The sequence below is a fragment of the Mus pahari genome, chromosome 11, assembly GCF_900095145.1.
Source record: "Mus pahari chromosome 11, PAHARI_EIJ_v1.1, whole genome shotgun sequence".
Classification (NCBI taxonomy): Eukaryota; Metazoa; Chordata; class Mammalia; order Rodentia; family Muridae; genus Mus; species Mus pahari.
This window is the reverse complement of record NC_034600.1, coordinates 12,945,757-12,962,921: the sequence shown is the minus strand read 5'-3', so window position 1 is coordinate 12,962,921 and position 17,165 is coordinate 12,945,757. Positions and strand designations below refer to the sequence as shown.

Genomic DNA, 17,165 nt, shown 5'->3' with positions numbered 1-17,165 from the left:
ATGTAAATGAAGAAAACATCTAATAAAATAATTTTAAAAAAAGAAAAAAGAAAAAAGAAAAAAAGAAGTTGGATTTGATCAAAACACATTATGTGCAAACATGAAATTCTCAAAACGTTAAGCAATAGTTATGAATATAAAATGTATACTCCATATATCAATACCATCACTTTCTGAACATATTCAAGTCATAATCTACTGGTGAACACTAAATGTCATTGCCTTAACTTTTCAATGAATTTATATAATTGTGTAGTATGGGTTCCCTGGCAACTAAGATTTGTCATAGAGAAATGTAGACCTATCTGTTACTTTTATCAGCCAGAACTTATAGTACAGAGCTGATCTTAGGCTATGTATGGGTAAAAACCTACCTAATATATATTATAGGGACAAGAAAGCTTGACCTACCTAGCAGTATGAAAGTCAGTGATTTTTTTTTCATGTCACATGTTTGTTTGATTTTTGTTTTTTGTTTTTGAGATTTTTTTATTAGATATTTTCTTTATTTACATTTCAAACATTATCCCCTTTCCTGGTTTCCCCTCTGAAAATATCCTATCCCCTTCCCCCTCCCCCTGCTCACCAACCCACCCACTCCCACTTCCTGGCCCTGGCATTCCCCTATACTGGGGCATAGAACCTTCACAGGACCAAGGGCCTCTCCTCCCATTGATGACTGACTAGGCCATCCTCTGCTACATATGCAGCTGGAGCCATGAATCCCTCCATGTGTTTTCTTTGATTGGTGGTTTAGTCCCAGGGTGCTGGGGAGGGGTACTGTTTAGTTCGTATTGTTGTTCATCCTATGGGGCTGCAAATCCCTTCAGCTCCTTGGGTCCTTTCTCTACCTCCTTCATTGGGGACCCTGTGCTCTGTCTAATGAAAGACTGTGAGCATCCACTTCTGTATTAGTCAGGCACTGGCAGAGCCTCTCAGGAGACAGCTATATTAGGCTCCTGTCAGCAAGCTCTTGTTGGCATCCACAATAGTGTCTGGGTTTGGTGGTTTTTTATGGGATGGATCCCCAGGTAGGGCAGTCTCTGGATGGTCATTCCTTCAGTCTCTGCTCCAAACTTTGTCTCTGTAACTCCTTCCATGGGTATTTTGTTCCTCCTTCTAAGAAGGATTGAAGTATCCACACTTTGGTCTTCCTTCTTCTTGAGTGTTTTGTAAATTGCATCTTGGGTATTGTGAGCTTCTGAGCTAATATCCACTTATCAGTGAGTACATATCACGTGTGTTCTTTTGTGATTGAGTTACCTCACTTAGGGTGATAGCCTCCAGGTTCATCCATTTGTCTAAGACTATCATGAATTCAATGTATTTAATAGCTGAGTAGTACTCCATTGTGTAAATGTACCACAGTTTCTGTATCCATTCCTCTGTTGAGGAACATCTGGGTTCTTTCCAGCTTCTGGCTATTATAAATAAGGCTGCTATGAACATAGTGGAGCATGTGTCCTTATTACCAGTTGGAACGTCTTCTGGGTATATGCCCAGAAGAGGTATTGCTGGATCCTCTGGTAGTACTATGTCCTATTTTCTGAGGAACTGCCAAACTGATTTCCAGAGTGGTTTTATCAGCTTGAATTCCTCCAAAAATGGAGGAGTGTTTTTTTTTCCTCCACATCCTCACCAGCATCTACTGTCACCTGACTGGTGGGAGGTAGAATTTCAGGGTTGTTTTGATTTGCATTTCCCTGATGATTAAGGATGTTGAACATTTCTTTAGGTGCTTCTCAGACATTTGGTATTCCTCAGTTGAGAATTCTTTGCTTAGCTCTGTACCCAATTTTTTAATAGGGTTATTTGGTTTTCTGGAGTCCAACTTCTTGAGTTCTTTATATATATTGGACATTAGCCTCCTAACAGATTCAGTATTGGGAACGCTCTTTTCCCAATCTGTTGGTTGCTGTTTTGTCTTATTGACAGTATCTTTTGCCTTACAGAAGCTTTGCAATTTTATGCAGTACCATTTGTCCATTCTTGATCTTACAGCACAAGCCATTGGTGTTTTATGTTCAGGAATTTTGCTCTTGTGCCCGTATCTTCGAGGGTTTTTCCCACTTTGTCCTCTATAAGTTTCAGTGTCTGTGGTTTAATGGAGTTTCGTGATCCACTTAGACTTGAGCTTTGTACAAGGAAATGGCAATAGATCAATTCGCATTCTTCTACATGATAACCACCAATTGTGCCAGCACCATTTGTTNAAAATGCTGCCTTTTTACCACTGGATGGTTTTAACTCCTTTGTCAAAGATCAACTGACCATAGGTGTGTGGGTTCATTTCTGGGTCTTCAATTCTATTCCACCGATCTACCTGCCTGCCAGTATACATTACCATGCAGTTTTTAATCACAGTTGTTCTATAGTACATCTTGAGGTCAGCAATAGTGATTTCATTAGAAGTTCTTTTATTGTTGAGAATAGCTTTCGACATCCTTGGTTTTTTGTTATTCCAGACGAAGTTGCAAATTGTTCTAACTCTGTGAAGAACTGAGTTGGAATTTTCATGGGGATTTCACTGAATCTGTAGATTGCTTTCGTTAGACTGCTTGTGGACGTTGTACATCGTGGTGCGCACTAGGCTCCGCACCACGATGTACAACGTCCACAAGCAGTTCTAATTGCTCTGGCTAGGACTTCAAGTACTATATTGAATAGGTAGGGAGAGAGTGGGCAGCCTTGTCTAGACCCTGATTTTAGTGGGATTGCTTTGTTTCTTTCCATTTAGTTTGATGTTGACTACTACTGGTTTGCTATATATTGTTTTTACTATGTTTAGGTATGGGCCTTGAACTCCTGATCTTTCCAAACTTTTATCATGAAGGGGTGTTGAATTTTGTCAAATGCTTTCTTAGCATCTAATGAGATGATCATGTGACTCTTGTTTATACAGTGGATTATATTGATGGATTTCCGTATATTGAACCATCCCTGCATCCTTGAGATGAAGCCTATGTGATCATGATGGATGATTGTTTTGATGTGTTCTTGAATTCAGTTTGTGGGAATTTTATTGAGTATTTTTTCATTGATACTCAGAAGGGAAATTGGTCTGAAGTTCTCTTTCTTTGTTGGGTCTTTGCGTGGTTTAGGTATCAGAGTAATTGTGGCTTCATAGAATGAATTGGGCAGAGTGCCTTCTGTTTCTATTTTGTAGAATAGTTTGAGGAGAGTTGATATTAGGTCTTCTTTGAAGGTCTGATAGAACTCTGCACTAAACCCATCTGGTCATGGACTTTTTTTTTTTTTTTGGTTGGGAGTCTATTAATGACTGTTTCTATTTCTTTATGGTATATATGGGACTGTTTAGATCACTTATGTGATCATGATTTAAGTTTGGTACCTGGTATCTGTCTAGGAAGTTGTCTATTTCTTCCAGGTTTTGCAGTTTTGTTGAGTATAGCCTTTTGTAGTAGGATGTGATGATGCTTTTCATTTTCATCAGTTTCTGTTGTTATGTCTCCCTTTTCATTTCTGATTTTGTTAATTAAGATGCTGTCTCTGTGCCCTCTAGTTAGTCAGGCTAAGGGTTTATCTGTTTTGTTGATTTTCTCAAAGAACCAGCTCCTGTTTGTTTGATTCTTTGTTTTGTTTCCACTTTGTTGATTTCAGCCCTGAGTTTGATTATTTTCTGCAGTCTACTCCTTTTGGGTGAATTTGCTTCTTTTTGTTCTAGAGCTTTCAGGTGTGCTGTCGAGCTGCTAGTGTAGGCTGTCTACAGTTTCTTTTTGGAGGCACTCAGAGCTATGAATTTTCCTCTTAGAAATGCTTTCATTGTGTCCCATAAGTTTGGGTATGTTGTGGCTTCATTTTAACTAAACTCTAAAATGTCTTTAATTTCTTTTTCTATTTCTTTCTTGATCAAGTTATCATTGAGTAGAGTGTTGTTCACCTGCCACTTGTATTGTATGTGGACTGTCTATTGTTTATGTTGTTATTGAAGACCAGCCTTTGTCTGTGGTGATCTGATAGGATGCATGGGATTATTTTANTCTTCTTGTATCTGTTGAGGCCTGTTTTGTGACCAATTATATGGTCAGTTTTGGAGAATGTACCATGAGTTGCTCAGTAGAAGGTATATCCTTTTGTTTTAGAATAAAATCTTCTTTAGCTATCTGTTAAATCCATTCGTTTCATAACTTCTGTTAGTTTCACTGTGTCTCTGTTTAGTTTCTGTTTCCAGGATCTGTCCATTGATGAGAGTAGGGTGTTGAAGTCTCCCACTACTATTGTGTACAGTGCAATGTTTTCTTTGAGCTTTAGTAAAGTTTCTTTTATGAATGTGAATTCCCTTGCATTTGGAGCATAGATGTTCAGAATTGAGAATTCATCTTGGTAGATTTTTACCTTTGATGAGTATGAAGTGTCCCTCTTTATCTTTTTCACATAGAAATCTTACTGGTATAATTAGTAATATCATTTGGTTTTCTTAAGACCATATTTGGATTGTTATCTATGTGTTTCTTAATATCTTTGAATATATTATAATTGCCTTCATAATTTTTTTACTAAAGATTAGAGGAATCTTACTAGCAGATGTATGTATGAAGATTTTTATGTTTTGCATGTGATCTCAGCTTCAGATTTGGTGGGAATCTTCACTGTCACATGCATTCCACATATAGCACATACGCCACCTGGAAATGCAGTGCCATGCCTTGTGCTTGCTTTTTAATTAACATAATTGGACTTCCCTGTGTTTCCACTCATATACATCCTGGCCAGTGCAGTGTGTGATTTCACCTAAGCCACTGGGACTTTATCTTTCAGCTAAGTGTTTAGAGCCAAGGTTTACATGCACATGAGCCAAAAATAGGACTTTTCCCAATGGTCCCTTTCCTCCCTTCACCTTCAATGCATATAATAAATACATTTTGTGTAAAATTTGAGGTTTACATTACATGAATTTCCATAAACTTCTCTGCTCTGTGTTGCTGAGTGAGAGTGAGAACTTTAGGCAAATAAGCTGCAGAGCGCCAGCAAAGGCAGGTAACTGTTCAGTCATTGTGAGATAGCATCTGATCTTTAAGTGCATCTGTGAACAAGGGAACAAGTCTCCATCAGACTCTAAGACCTAAAAGCATCCTAAATGTGGGTCTAATGCCAGGACCTTGCACTGGATTGTGGGCTATTACTGCAAGTGTGTTCCTTCATGGGCACAGACTGACAGTGAGCCCATGGATACACTGAACAACCTGGTTTGGTTTGAGAGGAGTGCAAGGCAGAGTGCAGAAGCAGATGGACTTCCCTGCATGGATTAGTTATTATACAGGTAGAGCATTATACTAAGAAACTCAGTAATGAAAGATGAATGGGACTTGGTTGCTACTGCTGTGTGCTTGTTGCTGTGTGCTTGCTGCTGTGTGCAAAAGAAGTTTCGCTTCCTGGTTGTTGTTTGTCTACTTGACACAATCTAGAGTCAGTTGGGAAGAGGGATCTTCATTGAGAAATATTTCACTGCAAGATTAACCAACAGGCAAGACTGTTTGTTTTGTTTTTGTTTTGTTTTGTTTTGTTTTTGATTGGTGATTCATAAAAGAAAACTCATTTCACTGTGGGTAGTTCTGTCCCTGGGCTGTTGTATAAGGAAGCAAGCCGAGCAAACCATGAGGAGCAAGCCAGTAAGCAGCACTCCTCCATGTCCTGCCTGTTGGTCCTGACTTGAGCTCCTGTCCTGACCTGAGAGTTGTAAGCTGAATTAAGCCCTTTCGTTCCCATGTTGCTTTTGGCCACAGTGTTTGTCATAGTTAAGACACCTGAGATAAGAAACCATCCAGTAATAGCCAATTACAGTCTCACATGGATATGCACTGTCATAGATGCCCATGGATATAATAGGGTCGTAAGTTATTTGGTTTTGAGTTATTCATTTGTTTTATGCATATGAGTGTCTTTTCTGTAGGCATGTCTATGGACCACGTGTTATACTGATGCCCAAAGACCAGATGAGGTTATCAGGTGCCTTGGGACTGCAGTTACGGACAGTTGTGAGATGCTGGGAATTGAACCTGAGTCCTTCAGAAGAGTAGTCAATGCTCTTACTTCAGAGCCATCTCTTCCGCCTACTCTTACATTATTTTTACATATGTACAAATATTCACTGAAGGTATAGCCAAAGGACATGTTTCACAAACTGACACGATTGCTTTGGACTCCAACAAACATGCATACTTTTTAAAGGGAATATTCTCTGTTTGGAAACAAGTTAGGGGTCAACCATTATCAATAGCCATATTTCTCAATGAGAAGATACACTGTGGGATTCAGATGATTCTAGTATGGTAGCAGTTTGTAAGTTCACAATTGCCAAGTTTGCTAAACTTTGACTTTAGTAATCCAGCAAACATGCTAGTGATCTTTATTTGCACAGAGTACTGCAGTCACAAAGGTACCCATGCCACAGGTAGTTCTGAGTGACTGTCATTAGAACCCACAGTCAATGCTTACTGAAGGGAGCAGCAGTGGGGTTCCCGGGTTACCCACCGTCTCCACTCTCCTTTTTCCCTCTCCTGGGCTCCGTGGCGATGTCTGCTGTGGTTCTCATCATTCTTTCGACTACTTGAGCCCAGGAGGAAAGGTTGTAAATTCCTATATTTGTTCTCTATAACCACAACCATGCACCCCACCCTCGAAAATCCCGGGGCTTCTTTTTAAAGACTGGGGGAAGACTGGGATGGACAAAACTGTCTTCTCCTAAAGGAACTTAAGTGTTTGCTGTGACCCAGATCTCTGAAGATTGTTTACTGCGTGTTTACAGGTCTTCCTATCACTGGGCTCTAATTTCACCCTGCAGTTGGTGTCAGTAAGGCTTCTGAGTGGACCTTTCTATGGAATACCAACAATTCTCCAGGAAGCGAAGCTTGCTATTCTCTCTGTTCCTGAGGAAGCTGCCAATTCCCAGGTAAGGGGCCCTGGGTGTAGTTCTCACAGACAACCACAAGAGGGCAGCACTAACAGGAAGCTCTAAGGTCTTCAAGAATTTATTCATTCGTTCAATTTTTGGGAATTTCACCTCATACACCCCCGATCTCACTCACCTCCCAGTCCTTTCATATCCATCTTCTTGCCTTTGTGACTCTCCCCTCCCTTCACCCCCCCAAATAACAACAACAAACAAGTCCGATTTGTACTGCCCTTACACTCTCTGGAGCATTGTCAAAGGTCGAGTGGCCATCCTCCTAAAGCAAACCGAGTTCTCTTACACCATATCGTCGACTTTGGAGCGGCACACTTCAGCATCCGTATCACAATTTTTATTTTATTTTACTTTTCATTATTTATTTTTAACTTATTCACTTTATATCCCGCTCATTGTTCCCCTCCCTCAATCCTTCTCCCCATCTGCCATGCCCCACCTCTGAGCAGGTGGGTCCTCCCTGGGTATTCCCCCACCCTGGCACATCAAGGGTGGTTAGGCTCATCCTCTCCCTGATAAGGCAGTCCTGCTGGAAGAACATATCCCACATACTGGCATCAGCTTCTAGAGAGCCCCCGCTTCAGTTGTTCAGGACCCACATGAAGACCAAGGCGCACATCTGCGACATATGTGCGGGGAGGCCTGGGACAGATTTTTAAGCGTTCTCTTTGATGGCTTCCTTTCTAGGCTGAAAGTATTTTTTGTGGGTACGGGGTACTTCGGGTGTGAGTAGGGCTCATCACAGATGCTTTCTGTGTCCCCCTTTCTCAGTTTTTCTCAGCTGTGCATCCGCAGTCATCGATGTCACTTCCAAAGTAGTCTCCTCGCTCTTCCTAGTCATCTGGGCTCAGATCCCGGGTTTCCTCGTGGCTTCTGGTGACAGCGCAGACCATGAACATATCATTTATTTCTAAGATTTTTTATTTTTTAAATCCTCTGTGAATTGACTACAGGGGATTTTGATCTTGTTCGACCTCTTCTCTTTCCACACAACTCCAGCAAGACCCGTGCCTCTCCCCCAACGGCACTCAATTTCTTAATTTCTTTAAAATTAAGAAAATTTAAAATATAAAAGTCCACTAAGTCTAGTTGGTGCTGATCAACATGGGAGTGTAGTCGACCTATCAGGGACAAAAAAACCTGGGGCCTTTGTTTGTTTTGTTCTGTTTTTAAGATTAACTACTTTTTCAAATTTAAATAGTCCCATGAATATCAAAGAATTTGTTATATAAAAATAATTGGTCAATACTAAAAATTTAGTTAGAAAATGTATTTGCTTTTTCAGCTTGTTGAAAGATTTTATTTGGAACAGCTGGAATGTAAGGTCTAGAATGTACATCCTTTTTAAAGGAGTAGTAACTAAAGCCAAGCATTTCTAATTGTTAGTGTAAAATCTTTACTATTGAGGCATTTAATGCTAAATGAGTAAAATTATAATGAAACACTTTATACTTTTCATTTCCTAACAATATTGAGGTTTTTCTTTATATCTGGGCTTTGGTTTGCCACAGAAAGCCTGTGCTGTTGACTGGTGACTGTTATAATCTGAGTCTGTGCATCTAAGTTAAAAAGTCACTCCATAGTCTAACAAAACCAAAAATAAAATAAAAATCAAGCATGAAACTCTTTTCTTTTAGGCCTTTTGCAGGAAAAAAAAAGTGCCATTGGCTATGGCATGTGTTTTTCATGGTGGTCTGAGATGTAACCCTGTCCGCAATGAGCCCCAGCAGTGAATTCAAACCTGGTCTACCAGGGGTTAATTAGCATGGAGCAGTGATTGAACCAGAATGTGGGCATGGACGATTGAATTAGTGTGGGCTCTTCAGTGGCTTCCTCCTGGACGTCTCTTCCCCAGGGAATGAATTTGTTCTCGGTTCTCTAGTGGAGTCCACAAACATTAAAACAAGACTAATAGGCCACATCCGGCACACGCCCTTCATCCCAGCACTCAGGATGGCGAGTCAGGTGATCTCTGTGTGACCAGCTCAGTCTACACAGTGAGTTCCAGGCCCAGGGCTATGGGATGGCCCTGTTTGCAGAAAGAAAAGAAAATGTCTTAAAGTTGCCAGTTGCTCTTTGGCCTTTGAGAGCTGCAGACGTGAAGTGTCCCTCAGGAAGCCCGAGTTCCAGATGTGCCCCATCAGGACTTCAAAGCGGGACATACGTCTTAATCTCTGCCTGCTGGTCCAGTGGCAGCCCAGATTTCCATGTGGTGAGAGCAGGAGATGTAACCTGAACTGGTCACTCAGATGAGACTGGAATCAGGCTTTATTCTAAACCACAGATTAGAACTAATTTCAGCTATAAGTCACATACCCTGGAGGAGTTACTCACAACATAAAGTCTTACATGACAGTTATTTGAAGTATAGCTACTTCAAAGGAGCAAATAGAACAAAACAAAACAAAAACCCTAATTTACCTTTGACGCTTTCTGAGCATACCCCAAATGTCCAATTTAATGAAAGAACCGAGAGCCTTAGCTAAGGGTCTGCGTTGATGAGGAAGGAAGGAAACAGGCGAAGTCTGTGGCAGGTGAATTTCAGTTCCGACAGATCCGGTTCTGAAAGATTCCCAGCGAGCGAGGACACTGATAAGCTATCCAAGAATTGGACATGGTGCTTCATGCCTGCTAACCCTGCACTCTGGAGGCTGAGGCAGGAAAATTGGAAGTTCAAGGTCATCCTTGGCTGTCTAGTGAGTTACCAGCCAGCCTACAATACATGGAACCTTTGCTTGAAGGATAAATTCATTAATGAATATTAATGAATAGATGAAAGACACATAGTCACTACAGATTTCTAAAACAATGTAACAACTCTTTTGCTTTTATTGTTATGATTGCATCTATTTTTTGGATATTTTATAATTCGAATAATTTTTTTTTTAAAAAAAAGAAAGCTTGGAACTATAATCTGAAGCATAGAACAGAATAAACTTTCAATTCTGAGATGTTGAGTATTTCTCCTGAGTCTATCATCACCTGGGGCATAAGCTGTAAAACCTAAAGAGGAGTCCGTGTGACCCATTCTTCAGAGAGCTGGAGAGCGTCCCTGCTGTGCATGCCCTCTAAACTTGTCTTTCTTCAGGTTGGATTTGAATCTGCTGCTTTCCAGCTCATGGACATCAAGGCCGGCACATGCCAAGTCATGGTCTCCAGGAAAGGCACTTACGGCAGGCTCTCTGTGGCCTGGACCACAGGTTATGCTCCTGGCTCTGAAATACCTGAGCCTATTGTCATTGGCAACATGACACCAACCCTGGGTGAGTCGAGCCTGCAGACTATAGAGGTGTGCAATTGACAGCCGTCAAGGTTATCCCTCATTTCAACCTGAGCTGTGTGAGTCCTAATTCATTGTTCCTAGATTGAAAGTGGTGCTCCTCTGTGTAACCAGGGTGACAGGCTCCTTGGTGAGGAGGAGAGGCACTTTCCAATCAGATTGAAATCTTAAACACCACGTAAAAATGATGATGGCCAAGCAAACAGCTGTCAGTCCTTAAGGATTCATTAAAAGTAGTTTTCAGTATCTCATTCAGACAATAGAGCAATAAATCCATACAGCTTTACGCTTTGTGTCTGTTACATGTTCTGCATTTCTGACAGATGGACATCAGTCATTTCACATACTTGATTTTTAAATTTATGTCAGTGGCCCTTTGAGAACAAGTAAGGAGTGAGTGTTGGGTGGCATGATCTCGACTGTGGTGCACAGTTGTGACCAGCTCCTTACCTCTGTTGCAGATTTGTGCACCCCTGCACACTTACAGTCTGTCCCTGCTCACTAGGCAAGTGTTTCTGTAGCACACAAGTCTCATGACTCTTACATAGGAGCCGAGACCCACGTACCCTCCGTGAGCATGGGCTGATTTTGTTTTCCTAAGTTGCATTTAGCTGAGCCAATGAATGATAACTTTAGACAATTCAGACAGAACGCAGACACCAAACACCACGCCTTTGTTTCGTCAGCCGTGATAGGGCACACGCAGTGTAGATTTGAGTGCTACTTCATTTCCTGACACCATGGGAGGAGCATCTCACAGCCATACAAAGTATCCTTGCTCTAACAGACATGCCATGGGTGGAGCATCTCACATCCATACAAAGTATCCTTGCTCTAACAGAGGTGCCATGGGTGGAGCATCTCACAGCCATACAAAGTATCCTTGCTCTAACAGACATGCCATGGGTGGAGCATCTCACATCCATACAAAGTACCCTTGCTCTAACAGACATGCCATGGGTGGAGCATCTCACATCCATACAAAGTATCCTTGCTCTAACAGAGGTGCCATGGGAGGAGCATCTCACAGCCATACAAAGTACCCTTGCTCTAACAGCTGTGCCATGGGAGGAGCATCTCACATCCATACAAAGTACCCTTGCTCTAACAGCCGTGCCATGGGAGGAGCATCTCACATCCATACAAAGTATCCTTGCTCTAACAGAGGTGCCATGGGAGGAGCATCTCACATCCATACAAAGTATCCTTGTTCTAATGTATCTGCTGCTACTGCTTGTCATTTTCTTCTTGGCTTGTCCCCTAAGTTTAAGATCTTTTATAATCTTTCTTATCTGCATTTTGTCCCCCTTTACCATACTCTATCATTCCTCTATCCTTTTTGTCATTTTTGGTGATATGTCTATTTAGGTGTAATTAATCAGTCTACCTGTAGAAATCTTGTTTTTTAGGTACATGTTTGTATGTGACTTGGCTTGCATATAAGCTTTGAAAAATTTTTAGTGAATTTATAATAACTTGATTAAAAATAAATGAATTTTCAAACAGGTACATGTCTTCAGAAAATTAGATTATTTTTGATCCTTTATAATAACTTTTAAATATAACAAATGATAAATATAATCCCTAAACCCATGGACTACACTCAACAGTTGTAATCCTTCTTACTCATGGCATTTTCTTCTAATGTAAACTAAAATACGTATTTTGTGATATTTTCCCTAAATTCCTATGATACCCTGCTGCTAAAAAACGCTGGGGCCAGAGTTCAAACTACAGCTCAGCACCAAATTTGCAGGAAAGCTTGCCTAACATCAAGATAGCCATTCTCTTCCCACTGCTACATTTGGTAACTGAGTAGAGGGAGGAGAAGGGAAAAGCCTAGAGAAGGGGAAAGGGAGGGGTGAGAGAGAGGAGGGGGAGAGGAAAAAGGGGGAGAGACAGAGGGGAGGGAAGGAGAGAGGGGAGTAAGCAGGGGGTAGAAAACAGGGCTGTGTGGTCTCTGGAGACGTCTATAAATGTGTTATCTCTTGCTCCTATTATTAAATATTTTATCTTTTTGGAACCAAATCAAAATCTGAAAAAGAGGTAATTTCAGTGTGTGTTTTAGCAACATGTTCTAGTTTAAGAAGTGCAAGTAGGCTGGAGAGATGGTTCAGCAGTTTAGATCACTGGCTGCTTTTCCAGAGGACCAGGGTTCCATTCCCAGCATCCACAAGATGGCTCACAACATTCTGTGACTCTGGTCCTAGGGATCCTATGCCCTGTCTGGCCTCCACAGACACTGCACACCTAAGATGACTGCATACACGAAGACAAAACCTCTGTGAATATAGAATAGAACTTAAACAAACAGAAACAAGGAGGGATGACTTACTTTCTCTGTCATTCTTTCTCCAGGGAGCCTTTCTTTTGTGCATGGAGAAGAGAGGAAGGGGGTCCTGCTGTGGACATTTCCCAGCCCTGGCCGGCCAGAGGCGTTTGTCCTTCATCTGTCAGGCCTGAGGAGCAGTGCTGTTGCTGGAGCTCAGCTTAGGTATGGCAAGGAGAATTTCTCTAGCCAAGGCAGTGCTTCTCAGCCCATGGGTCGATACCCCTGGGGGTTGAGCAACCCTTTCACAGGGTTCCAATATCAAATCTCCTGCATATCAGATATTTATATTACAGTTCACAACAGTAGTATACTTACAGTTATGAAGTTAAAATGAACCTAATTTTATGGTTGGGGTCACCCCAAGAATGCAGACATGCATTAAAGGATCAAAGCCTTAGGTAGGTTAAGAACCACTGAGAAGAGATGAGTGAGACCAAACCGTGACCTTGGAATTGCTGTGGTGCAGCTGGTCCCTTGCATGTCAGTAGAGGCCCTCGCTCTCTGCCATTGGGAGAGCACATCTTGACCTCAGAGTGGACACCGGGGCTCACAGCTTCCCTGTTGACATAGCCTCAGTTTTTAAAGGGGCCGACCTCTGAGAAAGATCTGCAAACTTGCATTTCCAGAAATTATTAAAACTCTGCACAAAGTGTCCATCACAGTCAGTGAATGGTATTACTCGTTGAGATCAGTGGTTCCTTTCTGCCTAATATGTTTAGCATTGTTATTTATCTGTAATAATTGTTTATATGGAATTTGGTATACTTCCAGATAAGTAGATTATATGTAAATGCAGCTGGAATGGGCTTGGGCAGGAGAATAGCAATGGACTAGTGTGTGTTTAAAACAGTTACATACACGTCTGTGCATGGAGGATGGTTATCTGTAGAGTCAAATATGCTTTCATATACCCTACTTGAAATAATATTTGTCCAAAGAACATATTTCAGGGTGACAAATATTTTTTAACAACAACATTAATAACAAATAGGTTTATAGTGCTTCCCCTAAACCAGGCGCTGCTGTAAACCTGGCCTGCTCTGCTACCTCTAGTACCATCTGTGTACTTAGCATTGTGTGTCTTATTTTATAAATGAGCAGGTAGCTGGTGGGTGGTAATCTAGTAAGTTTTCTATTGCTGCAATAAAACACAATATGCAAACGAAGGAAGACATTTATTTAATACTACAACTTTCACACCACACTGAGGGAAATCAAGGCAGGAATGTGGAGGCAGGAGCAGAGGCAGACACTGTGAAAGAATGATGGTTACTTGCTTGCTCTTCATGGCTTACTCAGCTTGCTTTTATATACAAGCCTGGATGACTGGGGGTGCACTGCTCCCCCTGAGCCAGGGTCTCCCTCCTCAGTCATCAATCAGACAAATGCCCACAGACAATCTGATGGAGGCATTTTCTCCATTGGGGTTCCTCTTTCCCAGGACAGACAGGTTATGTCACGAACCCAGTATCACTCTCCCAGTCAGTATCTGATCGCAGGCTCTCCAGCCACTGTCTCAGCTCTGACAATACTTATGTGCTTCTCAGTGGAGACAGATAGGCTTGAGATAGCTGCTAAGACATCATGCAAGTATACATAATTTATAAGTTTCACATACAATATATAAATATAATTATATTTATTTATAATTTATAATTTATTTAATATTTATAATTTTCCCATGGTCAGAAGTAGGTTAGTAGTAGGCTATCACTAGACATAACTTCAGAAGTACCTGTTATTAAAAATACATAAGTAAGAGATAAGGATAAAGTTTTCAACCAGTGATGTTTCTAACTCACATACAAGTTTTAGTTGCATTTTTTTGGAGAGATAGTTTCCTTTTTAAGAGCTGGAAGACAGAAGAATTTGGCTCACAGTACGAAAGAATAGCTTGGTTTGGTAGCTGTGAGAGAAGGCCAACACTCGGAATCATGGGTGTTCTTGTCTTTCTCTCCTGACCACAGACCCACGAGTTTCAGGCCATCAGGCCTGTGTGACAGGGTATCAGATCCCAGACGCACACTTTCTCTGAGCTGCGTTAGGCCCTGCCCCTGATGCTGTAGCCTCTGCTTGTATGTTTCTCGTGCTTTTACTTATGAGTGTGTAGATAAGGTTTTATGGAGTATGAGAGAACATGGTATTTCTAACATGATTCTTGCATTTCAAATATTGAAGGAAATTACTCTACAGTGGTATGCTTATTTTAAATTCAGTCCATATGTTTTAACTTTTTTTTTTCCAGATCAGGTTTCACTACTGCTGAAATCGAACCCATGGGAGTCTTCCAATTTTCCCCTAGTTCAAGAAATATCACAGTGTCAGAGGATGCACAGACGATCCGAATATGTGTGCAAAGACTCTTTGGGTTTCACGGTGACCTGGTTAAAGTCTCCTACGAGACAACTGCAGGAAGTGCCCGGTCTCTGGAAGACTTCCAACCTGTTCAGAAGGGGGAAGTCTTTTTTCAGAGATTCCAACCTGAGATTGATTTTGAAATAACCATTATTAATGACCAGCTTCCTGAGATAGAAGAAACATTTTACATCAATCTTACTTCAGTAGAAACTAAGGGGCTAGGAAAGGGGGATGTGAATTGGAGACCTCGCCTAAATCCAGATCTCAGTGTCGCAGTGGTCACCATAGTGGACAATGATGACTTGGCTGGAGTAACTGTTTCTGTCCCTGTGACAGCAAGGACTGTGGCCGTTGACAGCACTCTCCTTGCCATGGAAACTGGTTCTACCACACACCCTAACAAAAGCAAGATAACCACCATTCCGTACACCACAGAGGTATTTGCCCCTGTTACAGAGACAGCAGCTGTGTCTGCCATCCCTGAGGAACTTGCTACTGCTCATAGTACCATATCTGTGAAGCCTGACGTGGTCCCAGGAACTGCTTCAGTCTATGGAACCCTGAGTCTCGGACCCCCCATTGTTTATGTGTCAGAGGAAATGAAGAATAGAACTCCCAGTACTGCAGACATCCTTGTTCAGAGGACAGGTGGGTCCGCAGGCAATGTCAGCATAACGGTGAAGACTTTTGGGGGAAGATGTGCTCAGAAGGAACCCAGTGTGTGGCCCTTCCAGGATGTCTATGGAGTTGGCAACCTAACATGGGCGTTTGAAGAGGAAGATTTTGAAGAACAACTGCTCACCCTCACATTCCTCTATGGGGAAAGAGAACGAAAAATCTCAGTTCAGATTCTGGATGATGATGAGCCCGAGGGGCAGGAATTCTTCTACGTGTTTCTCACGGACCCTCAAGGGGGAGCAGAGATTGTGAGGGGAAAGGACAGCACTGGGTTTTCAGCCTTTGCTGTCATCATTATCTCAGGTAATGTAGTACATTTTCACAACGTACTGATGGGTGTAGTATATCAAGTTGTACATTATAGTGTTTTTAATATCATTGGTCTGAGCTTCCACTTATGACAGTTTGAGTCGTTCATAATAATTCATTAAAAAATGTTATCCTTTAGGATGGACACAGTAGTGCACGCCTTTAATTACAGCATTCAGAAGGCAGCGGCAGGCAGATCTCTCCAAGTTTAAGACCAGCCAGCTCTACATAGTGAGTTCCAGGACAGTCGGGGAAGCATAGTGAGAGTCTAAATAACAACAATGATGACATCAACAAGAGATAATTGTCTTCTTAAAGTAATGAATGATAACGTGAGCTCATGTGGTTTTCAGGCCAGACTACAATTTAATGACTTATAGACATCACTTAGATAAGAACCAGGTACATGATCTATAAATCTGTAGTTTGACAGCATAGAGAAAAGTCCTTAAGTCCACATTATTTTTCTAGAAAAATGCTGCTTTGGATATCCAAATATATTCTAAGTTTCTGAGCCACTTCTAGTAATCAATCCTAAAGTAAAGATGTAATTGTTAAGAAATCTTCTCCATATGTTATGAATTAGATTAAAATTATTATCTTTCATTGTTTTTGATCTAAGATAATTGATATAAGCATTGTACTAGTTGGATACACACACATGCATGCACGCACACACACACTACACACATACACTACATGCACCAAACTGTGTATATATTTGAGTGTAGGCATGTGTATGCACATATATGATGTACCTGTGTATGCATATGTATACACACACACAAACTCACAAACTCTATACATTTGTGTTAGAATAGTTTACAATTTTCTACTTTTTTTTAAATCTAATGCAACTGATCCAGTCATTGCATTGCTGCCTTTCTGTCCCACATTCTCTGTGTGCATATATGCTATTTACATGTATTTACATAGATTTTAAAAATTATTTTATTTTAAAAGCTCCTCCCACATATTGTTTGGTGCTAACATATTGTTTGCTGTTTACTTCAGCAAGAATACTATGTATCACTGAACAAAATAGATTAGCTTAGCAATAACTAACTAAAGTGGTAACAAGGTCAGTTTGTGATTATTTATTTTGATTACATATTGTCTATTTTTGTATATACAAGATGTGATTCATAAATAAATTGTCAAATAGTTAAATCAAGCTAACTACCATCTTTATCATCCCAAATCTTACTGTTTCTGCTGTGAGAACTTCTGAGGTTTATTCTTAGTAACATCAAAGTGTACACTACTGTGGTATTTACTACTAA

At 40.9% G+C, this 17,165-nt stretch overlaps 1 protein-coding gene across 1 annotated transcript in view; it reads left to right on the top strand.

The window, feature by feature from the left end:
- The window catches only part of Adgrv1 (adhesion G protein-coupled receptor V1), a 510,986-nt gene that overhangs the window by 162,771 nt on the left and 331,050 nt on the right, over nt 1–17,165 (top strand). The window contains exons 70-73 of the mRNA XM_021208450.2: nt 6,767–6,910; nt 10,014–10,188; nt 12,564–12,699; nt 14,783–15,876. Of these exons, the coding sequence (XP_021064109.1) occupies nt 6,767–6,910; nt 10,014–10,188; nt 12,564–12,699; nt 14,783–15,876 (1,549 nt within the window). The remainder of the gene's footprint in view (nt 1–6,766; nt 6,911–10,013; nt 10,189–12,563; nt 12,700–14,782; nt 15,877–17,165) is intronic.